The following is a 15,395-nucleotide window of genomic DNA, read 5'->3' on the forward strand; positions in this document are numbered from 1 at the left end:
TCCTCATTCCAGGACTAACATGATATTTGGCCTTTTCAGGACTGTTTCTTGTGTATCCTATAATATTACATAACTGCATTTACATTAAGACCCAACCTCTTCTCATTTTGTGAAACACTGGTATCAGATAAAAAACCCCACAGATTTATTTACTGGTTTTTTTACTGGTTTTCATAATATTTTTGGGTGAGCTTTCTAAGAATCTACTACTGACCACACTGCAGAACCCACTTGGACAAAATAAACAGGCTTCTCAAGTAAATAGTCAGCACAACCTGGCCAAACAGATTAGAGATGCAGTACAGAGAAAGAATATTATACATCACTAATAAAAATAATTTCAGTGGAAGGGAGCAGGAACTCAATGTGGGAAACTGTAGGGCCCACCCACTCACCTGAGGGGTAATTCCTGTCAAGTGAAGCACAGAACTGAGATGGGGGAAAACCTACACGTTCCTTCTCAGTTACCTGTGTAATGAGAACTGCAGGTACTCTGTACCACTAATCTTTAAGTCAGTCACCTACTTAAATATGGCTTATGCTGAACTAAACTCAGATTCTTTATGTTAAAGCATTTGCCTAAATTTCTCTTACCTTCTTTTGAACAATACTTTACAGAATACTAGTTTTCTTTAATTTAAAGCATTAAGGACAATTACTGCATTTTGCATTCAAATACACAGACCTGTAATATGTGATAGGCAGTTTTCCTTCCTTTCCACTACACCAATACAGAATTAACAAAACTGCTTCAAGATCTTCTTTGGAAAGCCTGATTTTAGTTCACCTACATTTTGCACCATGGTCCCAAGCCAGTTTAGCTGTGGAGCTGCCTACGTATTCCATTCCAACACTGCTGAAATTACTTACCATGATTCAAACATTTGAAATTTCCTATAAATTTTACATATTCATATGTAGGTTGCTCTTTTGGATCTATTGTTCCTCGCAGCATATGGCAACAGAATTCTAGCTGATTTTTTGCTGGAAAAAAAATAAACAAAGTAATAGGCTATATGCTTGATGAAGCACACATACAACATGAAATGAAATGCAGGAATAATTAAGCTGAATACAACTGAGGTACTGTAAGTGTAATGAGTACAGCTAGCTACAGTGATGCCTTGGAGTGGCTACCTAGGACAGGCTAGACAAGAATAAGAGAATAAAGTGGATATTTATTAAAGGCCTTCAAACAGGTACACCTTGGGCAGTCAGAAGCCTTCCACAGGATACACCCAAGATGGACAATGGTCATGAGGTTTTCAAACAGATATAGATATACATTTGGTCCATTTACATATTGGGGGTTAATCCTCCAATTACAGCTTCAGGTAATGAAGTCATATACCCTCAGTTTGCTTCCCCCCCCAGTTCACTTTTCTTTACAATTTTTGGGGCCTGAGGCTGTAGGGTGTTCTTGAATCTCAGGCCTATAGGGATTGTTTTGTCTGACCAATAGTTAACTAACACTTTATATGGAGTTTAGAGTTAGTGCCATACAGGATTTGAAAAATATAAAGGGTAAAATCATAAGGCATCAACATTGGCTGCTTTTAACCAGCATGACAGTAACTAACCTAAAGAACTCCTTTAGATCTTGTGCACAAAGGGCTTGAATATTAGTGACATGAAAACCTCTGAGAACCAGAGCTGCATTAAAGAAAATGCCCTGAACTTAAGTTCACTAAAGCACATGCTCCCAAACTCCATTAGGCTGCCATGTATTTATACTTGCCAAGTGCTAAAACTGTCTAAACAGAAGCTCTATAAACAATATGAACATTTCTGTCACACAAGAAATTTATAGACTGAAAGGCAACATAACTGAAAATTCTACTCTAGAGCAGGGGTGACACAAAGTAACACTTTTGTTCCTCAGGGCTGAAGAACAGCCCTGTGTATATGTGCCTGCTTAAGTAACACTGGAAAAACTGATCCTGTATAATTCCAAGTAGATAGTTTTAACACAACCACTGTAGTTTTATCTGGGATAGGGTTAAGTTTCTCCACAGCAGCTCACATGGTGCCCTGTTTTGGATTTTGACCAGAACAGTGCTGCTAAGACAGGGATGTGTCCATTCCTGCTCAGGAGCCCTTCCACAGTGCAAAGGCCTTCTCTTTATCTGACTCTGATGCACTGGTGGGGAGGCTGGGGGTGCACCAGCAGCTGGGAGGGGACACAGCAGGGACAGCTGAACTAAGGGATACTCCACACTGTATGGCACTGTGCTCAGCAATAAAAGCTGGGGAAAGGAGGAAAGGGGAGACATCTGGGTTTATGGCATTTGTCTTCCCAAGTAATCATCGTACATGACACAGCCCTGCTTTCCTAGAGATAGCTGAACAACTGCCTACTGACCAGATGGAGAAAACTAATTCCTTATTTTGCTTTGCTTGTGCAGACAGCTTTTGACTTCACCTGTTGATCTGCCTTTATCACAACCCACAAGTTTGCTCACTTTTCTGATTCTTTGCCCATCCAACTGAGAGGAGTGAGTGAGTGAGTGAGTGAGTGAGTGGCTGTGTGGGGCTGAGCTGCCTGCAGGGGTTAGCCGAAAATAACTACTTACATTTTAAGTATTCCGGTGTCAAGGAATCACTTTCCAGCAGGTGAGAAGACAATATTTTATAAATTTCTGAATGCTCCCCCTCTGGGATAAAATTAAATACACTCTGATCCACAAGATCAGACTGAAAGAAAAAGATTTAGTAAGCATTAATTCAAGATGTACAATGTCACAAAGCCTACTATTTTAATACAAAACAATGCCACAGTTCATTACTGACTCAACAAAGCCACCTGCTGGAATACATATTAGTACTTTCCAAGAAAAAAGACCTCACTCTGATATGCCTACACCATGGGGAGTGGTAAATTAATTCCTTGCTTTGATTCGCTTGCAGGCACGGCTTTTGCTTTACCTAATCAACTGTGTTTACCTCAGCCCATGAGTTTTCTCACTTTTACCCTTCCAATTGCCTCCCCCATCCTACTGAGGGGTGATGAATGAGCTGCTGGGTGAGGATGAGTTACCAGTTACCATATTTTATAAACAGTTCCACAGCTATGGACACAAAACTGAGAACAGCAGAGATGGATGCAGCAAAACTGAGCAACTATTATATGCATAAATGCATTTGGATAAATATTCAAAAAAGAGGAATCATAAAATGTATGTTTAGAATTCATAAATCACACCTAAAAACCAGAAACAAACGTGTCTCTGAGAACCTGGTAAATTCTACTAAAAGAAAAAATAAAAATCACAATTACCTGCATGTTTTTAAAAATTCTCAGACTGTTATCATGCATAACTTAAGAGAATTTATTTTGTCTCTTACCACAGTCAGACAACTTGCCTTTAAAGAGAATTTGTCTTTCACTTTAGAAAAGCACTCAATTTAACTCATTAATTGCTCACAACAATTAATTTGCCTCACTTCAGAGTAACATTATACAAAGGTAACTTTAAAAACTAGAATGTTACATGTACCAGCGAGCAATGTCACCCAGATTAAAGATAAGTGAATATGATAAACCCAAAAGTATATACTGAACTTAAAAAGTAGAACCAGCACCAATGTATTTACCAGAGTGCTTTGTCAAGAAAGAAGTAAAAAAGCAGTTTAAAAAAATTTCAATTCTTTAGATCTTTCATAATACTCTTCTGACTCATGTAGAGGCTGTGAACTCTAAAGGGTCTCCTGAAATCAACTGTGGTACTTCAGTTACACTGAAACTGATTGTGAAGTGCTTCAGTGGCACTTCACAATCCTCCCTAACACAGTGCTGACTGCATTCTGCATTTCCAAAGGAAATGTTTAATATAGAAGATACTCCAGTAGGAAGCAATTGTGCTGAAGAAAAAACAGAAACATTAAAACAAAGCATACATCTATCCTACAAAGCCAAAAAGGCCTACAATTAATTAGTACTCATATCAGAACACCAATCAACCACAGACAAACTGATATGTTACTGAAAGCAATTTGTTACTTACTGGCAAATGTTCAAGTAAGGGAGTTATACTTTCAGACACATATATTATATTTCCATCTGTCATAATTGCTAAAAAAAAACCATCAAGAGCCTGAAATTAAACATAATGGGCAGTTAAATAACAAAGAAACAGAGCATACTTAAAATATTAAGCTATATTCAATACAGAAAATAATCCAGATCAATTTTACTTTCGTTTATTAAAGAAATGGGAATATCTTTCCCTACTAAAAATCCTTAATCTTATTTTTACACTAAAAGCATTACAATTTCCATACTGTTCTGTTGTTAAATAATCTGTGGTTTCAGAAGCAAGTACATATATAGACAGCCACTGTTTTCCCCAACTCCCACTCTGCCTGCCTGTTATTTTTAATTCCGTCACCATTTTAGACATCAGAAAGCTCATAAAAATGAACTAGAGACAGAAGCAAGAAGATGTGGGAAAACTATGAGAAGAACAAGTAAAACAGCCAGGAAAATAAACTAATTTCAGTATTTTAAAATCTCAATATTCCCAATCTCAAAGAAATAAACTTGCAGTGAGATTTTACTGAAAACTTGTGAGATACAGTTCTGACTGCCTTATCTTCTACTGAACTCAAATTTCTTTCCTCTGAATACAACACGTTTCAGTTGAAAACTACCAACAAAAGGATGACAGAACTGTATTTCTAAACAGGAAATTTTAAAGCTCACATCTTAGAAAAAACCTCTTATATCAGAGGATTCTTTAAAAAATTTTTAGAATACCAAAACCCTGAACGTTTTTTGTATCTGTGCATCAAAGCAAAGGTTTAACTATGGAATGAAAATTAAAAAGTTTTTGTTAATTTGTAATACTTTTCATTTAACTATTATTAAAAATTGTTTCACTAACAAGATATAAATTACTCATGCTAATTTTTAATGAAAAAATAGCTTATACTTAAAGTTTCTTTCTGTAGTTTTGCAACTAATTACATAATCTTCAGCAAAGTAAAGCTCTCACACAAGTTTTGGAAAGCATAGCAAGTAAAGAAATTAAAACATTTATTGCTCACAAGTTACATGGATATGTTATGCCTTTTTCATAATTAGGATTTTTAACTTAGGCTTAGTAATTCTTTCTCTAGTACCTTCCTTATGTTGATAATTTAAAATATCCACTTGGACAGTAAACACCTTCATTTATGGACTTGCTCTGTTACTTTGTTTATTTAATTGAAAATGTAGGTCAAAGAAAATCCGCTTTTCTGAAACAAAATTCTGACACTCTGAATACATAGGAATTTTGACGGTTTATCTTCATGAAAACATATAGCTACAACCCAAATATAAGAATAAAAGGCATGTCATCAAACTGAAAAATTTCATAATGGAATGACTCCTGGTGAGGAATTGTTCTACCCCCAGAAAATGAGAAATAATATACCTCTAACATTAACTGTGTGAACTCTTCATTACTAAGGAATGTTGGTTTCCAGTCCTGTCGAATTTCACTGGCGTCTGATTGTGCAGTAATTTCTACAATCAAACACATACACAGTGTAAGGATTAACACTTCCAAAAGCCATTTTTTCCCCTAAACTATATATACATAGTTAAGAAACAGCAGAAAGTTCTCCAGTCTCCTCTGCCGTTCATTCATTACATGCAGATATTGCTCCTTAAAAAGAAAATAAATGTCTTCTCCTCTGTCATAATTAAATTTGTTTTCTCTTTCCTTCAACCAGTTTGTGTTGCAGCCCTGCCAGGCTTCAAGGTAATACTGAAGTAATGGACTTTGATAATGAAAAAATACTATGCTTTCCTCTGAGACTATAATAAAATGTTTTATTAAGAGTGTTGTTTACAAAGGTTTAGAAAGCCAAAATTCCTAATCTGTTTATGTAATTTAAATGGCTAATGCTCAAGTATCTTGGCAAATCATTGTCATTCTAACCCTTACCAAAAAAATTGTCATTGTCGTTTCTCTTCTTCCTGCTCTTTTCTGGTTAGACTCAAAAAAGAGTAGTTTTTCAACCAAGATTGTTAAGTGCTGTATGACAGACTCCACTCTAGAATTCCTGCCTCTTACAAACATACAGATGAACCTGAACATAGAAGTAGAGATTAAGCAGAGATTCCTGAAGGAGTTGAGAAATGTATAGATTAACTTCCATATATAGGTGAGAGAACCAACAGCTGCTAAGCAAAGCCTGACCCTGGGTTCCGAAAGTGATGCTTCCTTATCAACCAATATCCAGAACAACAAGAAGTGAGAGCTCACAGTGCTTCAGTTTTGATGAATAACAAGGACATCACAGAAGTGCTGGTTTTAAGAACAATCTTGGACAAGCAATTAAGTATTCAGACAAATCAAAAGAATCAAACCAATTTTTAAGGTTTTTGATTTTTAAAGGACAAATCTGCACAAAGATCATAAGCCAGAGTTTTAGTTAAGGTGGTTTAAAGAGCCAGAAAACCTGGAATTGAGTTAAAATATGCAAAGGGCTGGAGCAATTTGTAATTTTGTTTACCACACCAAAGGGGAAAAACTTTATAAAAGAGCTTTAGACTTAACTAAAAGAACAGCAAACAACAGCAACGTCATGCAAGAAACTGGCCAAAAGTGGAAAGCTGCAAGAAGAGGTGAAAAAACAACAAATAAGACTTTCCAATTCTCAGATCTCACAAAACATAGAAATTAATCAGGCTCTTCCAATCTGTTTCGAAATGGTAGCACAAAGCAGAAAGAGTGGGCTGGAGAATAAATAAAACCTAAGCATGACTCCAAATGTAGCTTTTCAGTTAGCACAAAGATACTGAACACTGAAGGGCAAGTCAAAGGACACAAAAATGAAAAGCTCTGCCACCAAAGTGGAGGCAAAATTCCAGGAACTTAGTGCATTCATTCCACAGAACACAGATAATCTTCACTTTAAACTGGGAAAGTCTGATTCACTGGCTCATTCTGGCCCTTATAACCATCCTACATCAGAATTAAAAAAACTGTCTTTTGCACTAGAATGGATTTATGTTGAATCAAAGCTGAAGTTCATGCCTTTAACCCACCATTCTGAAATATCACAAGTATACGTGTTCTTTTTTATTTTCCATCATTAGAGCAAGTATGACAGAGGCAAACAGAAAGCAACAGAAAGAATCTGTTTCACTTGGTACCTTCAGAGAAACACCTACAAATTCTGTCAGAAGGTTGCACTCATAGATAAATGACAGTAGGGCCACATTCCTGAGCTAGGTAACAAAAAGAGCATAACCAAACTTGCACATTAAACTTCAGTCTTCAACTTCTCTATCTGAAGTATGCCTACACCAGCACTGAGAATTCTCTAAAGAAATTGCTAGCCAACCCAAGATCTGTACCATTTCTCTGTGGGCTGTAGGAGTATCAGTCTACTACCTGCAATTATTCTACTTGCAGTTAAATTCCTCAGTATTTACTAATTTTAAAAAAATTTCTTGTTTACAAATTCAAAGAAAGATGACAGACAGTATTAGTCAAAGAGAAGCTCACAGTGATACAATTTCAGTGTGTTTAGTCTCCTATATTTTCCCAGTGAGAAATCCATACTGGCCAACAACCAATTCAGCTAGTTCATCTGGAGCTGGTGCCAGATAGCTTGGATAATGTGGAGATAGTCCAGAAAGAGCCAGAAGCAATGCAGTTAAATCCTGGTGGCTGAACACAGTAGGATTTCAATCATAAAGCAGCTACTCAGTGCTGAACAATCCATTTATTGCTAGGTCATTCAGCTCTATTGTAACATATCCAAGCACTTCAGAAGATAAAATATTCTTCTGAACTTTGCCAACACTTTGTCCAAAAACATTTTAATGTAAAATACTGCACAGCAATGCTAGTAAGGACAGGCAGCCAGAGCTTTAGGGAACTTAATATGATATGTGCAGTCACACAGAGCTGCATTCTGTCACACCAAGTGAAGGACAGAAGTGCCATGCCTTAAAAGGTAACCATCTCCAGAGCTGCTTTTTGCCCCTTTATTAAAAAATCAAATCTCAGAAAGCACTTTGAAGAAAAAAATATGACTGGTGCTGCTGGCTGGCTGACACACATTTGTTCTATGTTTTGTGGCAGGAATCAGCAAGATAAATTAATTTTGAAACAGAACTGATTTTCACAAAGCCTTATAACCTAAATAACTAAATTTTACACAAGAAGGGCCTTCATACTGCTTTTATTTTTGTCATGAGACACATGTATCTCAGAAAATTAAAACAGCATAATCAATATTTAATTGGAAAGGAAACCCCCAAATCTATGAGTTCTCATATAAATTATATCCCACTCATCTTTCATTTGAGTTATGTTTACAATTTTAACAGCAGTATTCAGTACACATTTGGTGTTACTGGAAACATAACACTAATGGAAGAGACATGCTAGGGCATGGAAAAACATTTCTCATACCTTAAATTGACACATATATTGTTGATAATTACATAACTATTAATCCACTTAATAGCTTTACTTATTTTATAACCTTATAGCTACTTCTTTTGACCCTACTGCTTTCTAGTTAGTATGTGTTGCAAGAAATCATCCAAGGAAATTATTTAATTAACAAAAGAGTCCATTTTCTTCGGTTTTCATTTTATTTTTGACAGTGTGAACCACAAGGTGCCATATTAAGAACAAGTGTAGGAGCAGGAACAGAGATATTTTTATATATATAATATCTAACAGCCACAAACAAGAATACACTTGGTGGAAGAATTTTTTTCATGACAGAAATAACAACCTGTAATAAACTTCAGTACAACATATCTGGGTATATCCCACCATGGGCTGATGCAAACAGCCAGAGGAACAAAGCATAGCAAGGATGTTCAAGGATATTGATCGTTCTGACATTTCACACGACCTTTAAATAACAACACACACACATACACTCAGTGGCTTATACATCCATGCATACATCTTAAAACTTTAAAATTTAGCTAATGTATTTGTAGATTTTCCTGGCATTTTTTCCCAGCTAAAAGGCCAAAAAAAAAAAGCCTACACTCCTGGTCTCTCTGCCCCAGTATTTCACTTTCTCTTGTCAAGCAACCAACTCAGAAACATTGCTGGAAACCACAATGCCCTACTGCCTTATCACCTTTGTTTAAGGAGCAAGGTGTGTAAGCACACTTCGAGGTTATTTCAAAAATAAATCGTCTCTTTGTGAAACAGATTTCATTGACAACTATGGGACAAAACAAATAGTACTGGCTTTTACACAGTTATATCTCTGCTACCCAGATGATCTTAAGAATATCTTTCTCCAAAAGCGCTTCACAACTTTTTGACAAATTCCTTAATGAAGCTGCAAAATTTTTAGTATTTTTTGTAATAATGTATCACTTTTAAAATTAAGAATTTATAAATAACATTTATTGTTACCTTTGTGCTTCCGTAAAAAGTCAATGCTCTTCTGCAGCACAGTGGATTTGTCCATCTTCCGAGCATTACCTGGAAGCATGGAACCCAACTCTTTGATAAGCACATTAAACTGATCTCGACGTTTCTTTTCGGACTTGTTTCTAGACACTCTGAAAAGCAAATATGAAAATGTTTTATAAAAACTGTGAGACTTTCTTATAAGCTGTATACTACTTCCAGGTTCCTGAAGCAAACAGCCCCTTTAGAATTTCTGCTGTGCTAACTGACACAAAAACACCTACTCCATATCTCAGACAATATTTTTGAAGATTGGCTTCCTCCTCAAAGAACAGTACAGCGAAGCCTTTGGAATAAAATATCCTTTTTACAAAACACAATAACTGAATCAAAATTATAAATATATAATATACCTGAAAAACCACAGTAGAAGAAATGCTGTTGAGTAATACACTTATTATTAAGAGTAACCATTTTATTGTTTAGAAATCACACTGATAAGTTAAAGCCTAAAGTATAGAACCTTTCTTAGCTTTAAGTAACTTCAAAATTTACCTTTTTGCTTTATCTTTGTCATCTTCTTCCACCAGCCCATCAAAAATGCTTCCGTCATTTCTGAAAGAAACAAAAAGAAATAAATGTTGGAGTGGAAATTCCTCTCCTTGAAAGTCCAATAACAAAGGAGGAGGAAGGGGAAAGAGCTGACTATTCATTATCATCATCTCTATTACATCAAGAAAGCAACTGTTTTACTGTGATGTCTCACAAGGACCATAATCAGTAACCTGAAGCTAAGTCTTCCATGTTCTGCTTGCATTTACTAAAGAAAAAGCAAAAAAACCTTCTATTTCTGACACAACTGTTTCTCAAAATAACTTACAGCCCTATACAAACACTTAATTGAACAATGCTTAAATTTGGTTTTGTATCTTTTTGATTACTTTAATTACCTTGCCCTTTTCAAAACACGGGAGAGGACATATAAGACTTATTTTTACTTACTGGCAATTTCCATTCCAATTACTAAATACACATTTTTCTTGAATTCTGAAATACTATTGGTGGAAGAGTGCTAAGGAATATGCTATACTTCATCCACATATTTAATTTCATAAATACACAATTAGTATCAATGTTAAACAGTAACTATTCATTAAATTTTCTTCCTCAATAAGTATCACATAACTTTCTTAGCTTGACAACTGTCCATCTGCTGATAAAGAGGGGTTAAAAAACCAAAATAAGAATGTTTTCCTTTAAAGATGCCTCAGCATCCTTCATACAATTCCTTTGTTTCACTTCCTTTTGCTTTGAAAGTGAAGTCAAAACTGTTCTTCTGTTTCCCAAAACTGCTGTATAATGGACTTTCACATGTTATTTCTCTAACTTCTCCCTGCTTTCAGTCTATTTAGTGCTGTCCACACTGACCTCTGTGTGTCTACCCTGACATTTCTTACTCTAATGTTTCCTTCCCTTAAGCCAAGTAACTTTTCTACAATGCTTATCTCATCTCTCTGATTTATAAACCATCAGGCAATTTTACTGTACATTATGATAAGCAGTGATGTTAGGAAGTTACTATTTTGTATGCTACTACATAACATCAAGCTTTTAGAAGCAAGTCATACATTTAAAAGGCTGAAGGTTCAGGGAGATGCCACAGAATTTCACTACAAGAACTGACACGTTAAACAAGCATTATAGACATTTTACCTTTTGCTTTTCTTCTTTTTTTTTTTAATTGTGTTTAACTTGACATAAATTAGATGCAAGTTTCATTTTCTAAAGTCTCAAAAGTGGTAATATACAGGGTATTAAGTACAGATGTTCACCTAAGCTGCTAAGAGAGTGCAGCTCAAGGAATCAAGCAGAAAACATACCTCAGCTATTACTTTTCCCTTGAAATAGGTTAGCAGGTCACTTTCCTATCATCTACAGCAACACTAATCATTTAAATGTATTTGCTTTTCTTAATCAAAAACTGAAGTACTGAAAAAATTAATAGTTCAAGTAAACGTTAAAAATCAGCTCAGCTTGCACAGATGTTGTTCCAAGGCTGAAAACAAGTAATGCATTTTAAGATTAACCTCAGGCAATTGAAATCACTATTTCCAGTGACTACAAAATGACACATCTAGCAACTACCAAATTAACTTTGTCAAAAATAACCAAAACCTCACTCTTTAATTTTTGCATAAGTTGACATCTAAATGTACTAACTGTACAAAAAAATACTATTAAAGAAAGAACTGAACAGTAATTCTCCCAAAACTCTCCATATCTATAAACATACCTGTCTGCAATGGAGCTCATTTTATGGGTGCTTATGGTAAAAAACATAACATAGCACACTTTAGTCTTGTGGTAGACATTTGTACGCCTGCCTGAAAGAGAAGAAAAAATATCAAAATGTGATTGAGGGAAAAAAAATGTGTTCTTTGTTAAAGCATACTAAGATTTTCATTTGCTCCTAATTCTCCCCTCTCTTCCAGCCTTCTGCTCTGCCCTCCTACCTCCTCTAAAGCAGTCTCCATTACCAGCATAACCTGGGCCTTAATACCTCATTTTACATGACAGAGTTGAAGAGAACATTATTCAGGCTACAGTAAATAAGTCTGCACTAAACCAATACAGACCTCTTTACGACTCTGAATTCAGATATAGCTTTTAGTTTTTATCTGAACTTTTTCCTAAAGAACCCTCATAAGTTTGAGGGCTGAACAGATGTTAAATACACTTAGCAGTACATTGTACTTAGAAACACTGCAAATAGAAAGCACTTGGGATATAGTACTTTAAAACTATAATTTGTTCTTACTGTACTTCTTCTTGAGCACATTGTTATCATAGACATGTAAAAAGATAACAACAAGATACTGATTAGACTGTGATCTATGTACTGTGCGAAATTTAATCTTACCATATCTAAAAGCAGTCGACTTACTCATGACAGGAAGATTTTAGTTTTCCAGATGTGCATTTGACTTTTAGTTAAGAATGTGAACAAAATATTAAGAGCGAGAGAAGGAATACAATACAGGTTATGAAAAGGCTAAATTTAAATTCAAACATAAAACAATAGAATTAAACCTGTTTCTTTCATATGAAAAGTCAGTTTTCAGAGGCTGCTCAAATGGAGCAGGTCTGTAACATTGGCACTGATTAGGGAACAACTGTTTGCAGCATGTTTTATAAGAGCTGAACTTGTCGATCTTCAGGAATTTTTAGCAGGCTACAAACTTAATCGTTCATTTAGGGACTCAATATTTTCTGAAAAAGATTTGTTTCTGAGAGTACTAAAACCAGTGGAACTTGCAGTGTCAATACCACAAGAAATACGGCAGCAAAAGCCTGAGGAACAAACTGAGGAAGAAAGCTTGTGATTAACCAAACTATCTCTGCATCTGTAACAGCCACATACTGTGTGGGTTTCCTTCACAAGAATAGCATTTTTCACCACAACGTTTCATAACTTGAGTGCAGCAGGAAAGTAAATGGGAGAGCTGTGCTGCAGCAGAATGTCTTCCAAAGCATGTCACAAGGCGTGCTGGTGTTTCTGCTCAAATGGCCACTTCTTCAATTAGCATGGACAACCTCTGCCTTGCCTTCACCTCCAAAATCCAGTGCTATGAAGACACACTGGCAGCAAACCATTTCTTCCCTCCAATTCTTCCAAATAACAACTGCACTGGCCATATTGACAAAATAAATTCCCCAAATTACTTTGCCAAGTAACAGAGTTGTGGCATTTAAAACCAGCCATAAATGGCATGAGAAAAGTGAATTGTGAAGAAGTGTCTGTTTGAATTTTTGACAAAAGTGTGCAACAAGAGACAGGCTGCTCAGCAGTAAAAGCTAACTATTGTGACTGGCATGGAACTAAGTTTACAATCAAGACAAAAGCTATAAACTCGTTTTCATTTAGCTTACATGGCAAGCACTAATATAACTATGTACTAATTACACTTCTAGCTCTGTGTTAATTTTGATACAGAAATGGCACCTAAAATTATAGGGATCAAGAGCAACATGAAATTCTGTAAGACAAATTATACACTTTCCCCAATCTGCAAAAGAAAACCACCTGTACAGCTAAATACAGAAAACTTCTACTTGTGACATAACTGACATATTCACTATGCAGAATCAGAATTTAAAAGTCAGTATTTTTCACTTTAACAGAGTGCTCAATTCCCAGAATTCAACAAAATCATTCATTACAATCTACAGATTCTGTGTCAGAACCGACAACCTCGATCTGGTATCCAGACAGAGAGTTTAAAGTACTGAAAAGTACAGGAAATGCACCTGTAGCACATTGGTTTCTCATCTTTCAAGGTTTGGCCCTTCTCTCTTTGCATCCAAATTTGCAAGACACTGAACACTCTCAGTGCTTATATATGCCAAGGATAAGACTGCAGAGATAATGCCACCAAAACTAGTCAAGCTGAAAGCAAACACTAGGTAAATAAAGGACTATGTCTATTTTCTAAGATTCAAATTCAGTCATGTTCTGGAGAGCAAAAGACACTACTTAACACTGCTACTCAGCCCTTCAGTGTTGATAACTGAAAGCCATGGGAACCTTATCAATTATAAGAACAGTTTTACCTTTTACACTTTCGGACTCGTTGAAGTATGAGGTTTAGGGATGAAACCTGGCTCCCGTGAAGAACAATGTGGAGTTAGAGGTATCCTCTTCAGCAGAAAATAAATTCCAAACTGTCAAAAAATAACAATGGAGAACTTGAAAATCAGTGAGTTTAAAAATTATCTACTTCTTAATTTTTTAATAAAGACAAGCAATTGTTTTAATGAGCATAATCTCTAAATGCAATATTCTGCTTATCAAAAATAGCTCAAGTATTTTACTTTCTGAATCGACATTGCTTTAAAGTTCTTCTTGATAAGCAAGACATTCTGACACAGTTTTATCTTGGCTTTAAGCTATCACTTTATGCCTATATCTTTAGTCTTGATGTCCTTTTCACTTTCAAATTTGGTATCACTCATATCATCTACTTCTTCACATCCACTTACACTACCTTCAAAGTGTATTTATACACCATTATTTAAACATCTTTTCACTCAAGTTCTTATTAGGGTCTCTTCTGGCTTTCTGTGTTACATCTCCTCTCCAAGTCTCCAAAATTGTTATTCTCAGGACTCCAGCAAGTGCAGAATGCTGCTGCTGTTCACAACTAGCAAAGCTGTCCAGTTGCATTATTATTGCTTCTTCCTCAGACATTGCCATTAACTCTTTGTTTAAAAACCCACTTCAAAATCAATTCCTAGAATGTATCACAAACTTGCTTCACAACTGAACTTCTTCCAAACAAGAACTCTGCACTGACATAAGTGATTGCCTACTTCCAGTCTCTTTATACAATTGCATTTCATTTATAGTTACTTCCCTTGAACCATGCTGCTTTCCACATTTTTAAGCTACATGAAATCAGGTTTTTTCCCTCTCCCTGTTTCTATCTGCCTTGCTTACTGTCCTGAAAATAAAACAAATTCACTACAACATGTACTTCTTCCATTTCTAAAAAATGTTATTTTAAAGTATATTAAAATCTAAAAAGGAAGCTGGAACCTATAAACTATAAAAAAGGTCATGCTACTTGTAAATTCATTGATGACTTTTATGGAAAACACCAGAATTATCACTTATTTGATTTGAAAAGTTAGAGTGCTTCTCCTGCACCTAACAGAGGTTCTCAAGTAGTTAAAATGCAGATGCAAACATTAACATAGAAAGTTAAAGCATAGCAGAACAATCCGCCAAGAGAAGAAAAACAATTACAGTGTGATTCAATGAAGCCACTTGTTCTTGCATGGCCAAATAACCTGCTGGCCCATTAACCTACTTTTTTAGGTGTTTACAGCCTCCTCTCCTATTCTGTTTTGTTCCATTTGACAAGTGCAAACATTAATAGTGACAATGAGTCCCATGGAAGTCTGCAACATGAAACCAGTGTTTTTAAACTGCTTGGAGTGGAACAA

At 35.6% G+C, this 15,395-nt stretch overlaps 1 protein-coding gene across 2 annotated transcripts in view; it reads right to left on the reverse strand.

Moving 5' to 3' along the window:
* CLOCK (clock circadian regulator) overlaps positions 1-14,107 on the reverse strand; it is a 31,191-nt gene extending 17,084 nt beyond the window's left edge. For both annotated transcript variants that reach the window (XM_054296052.1, XM_054296051.1), the window contains exons 1-8: positions 14,001-14,107; positions 11,683-11,773; positions 9,945-10,004; positions 9,393-9,541; positions 5,418-5,509; positions 4,005-4,094; positions 2,574-2,694; positions 871-984 (exon numbers count right to left, since the gene is read on the reverse strand). In XM_054296052.1, the coding sequence (XP_054152027.1) occupies positions 871-984; positions 2,574-2,694; positions 4,005-4,094; positions 5,418-5,509; positions 9,393-9,541; positions 9,945-10,004; positions 11,683-11,729 (673 nt within the window). In that variant the 5' untranslated portion in view covers positions 11,730-11,773; positions 14,001-14,107. The remainder of the gene's footprint in view (positions 1-870; positions 985-2,573; positions 2,695-4,004; positions 4,095-5,417; positions 5,510-9,392; positions 9,542-9,944; positions 10,005-11,682; positions 11,774-14,000) is intronic.
* Positions 14,108-15,395: the final 1,288 nt, after the last annotated feature.

Source organism: Melozone crissalis, unplaced genomic scaffold (assembly GCF_028551555.1).
Source record: "Melozone crissalis strain CALT ecotype California unplaced genomic scaffold, PUWL_Pcris_2 ptg000006l_1, whole genome shotgun sequence".
NCBI lineage: Eukaryota > Metazoa > Chordata > Aves > Passeriformes > Passerellidae > Melozone > Melozone crissalis.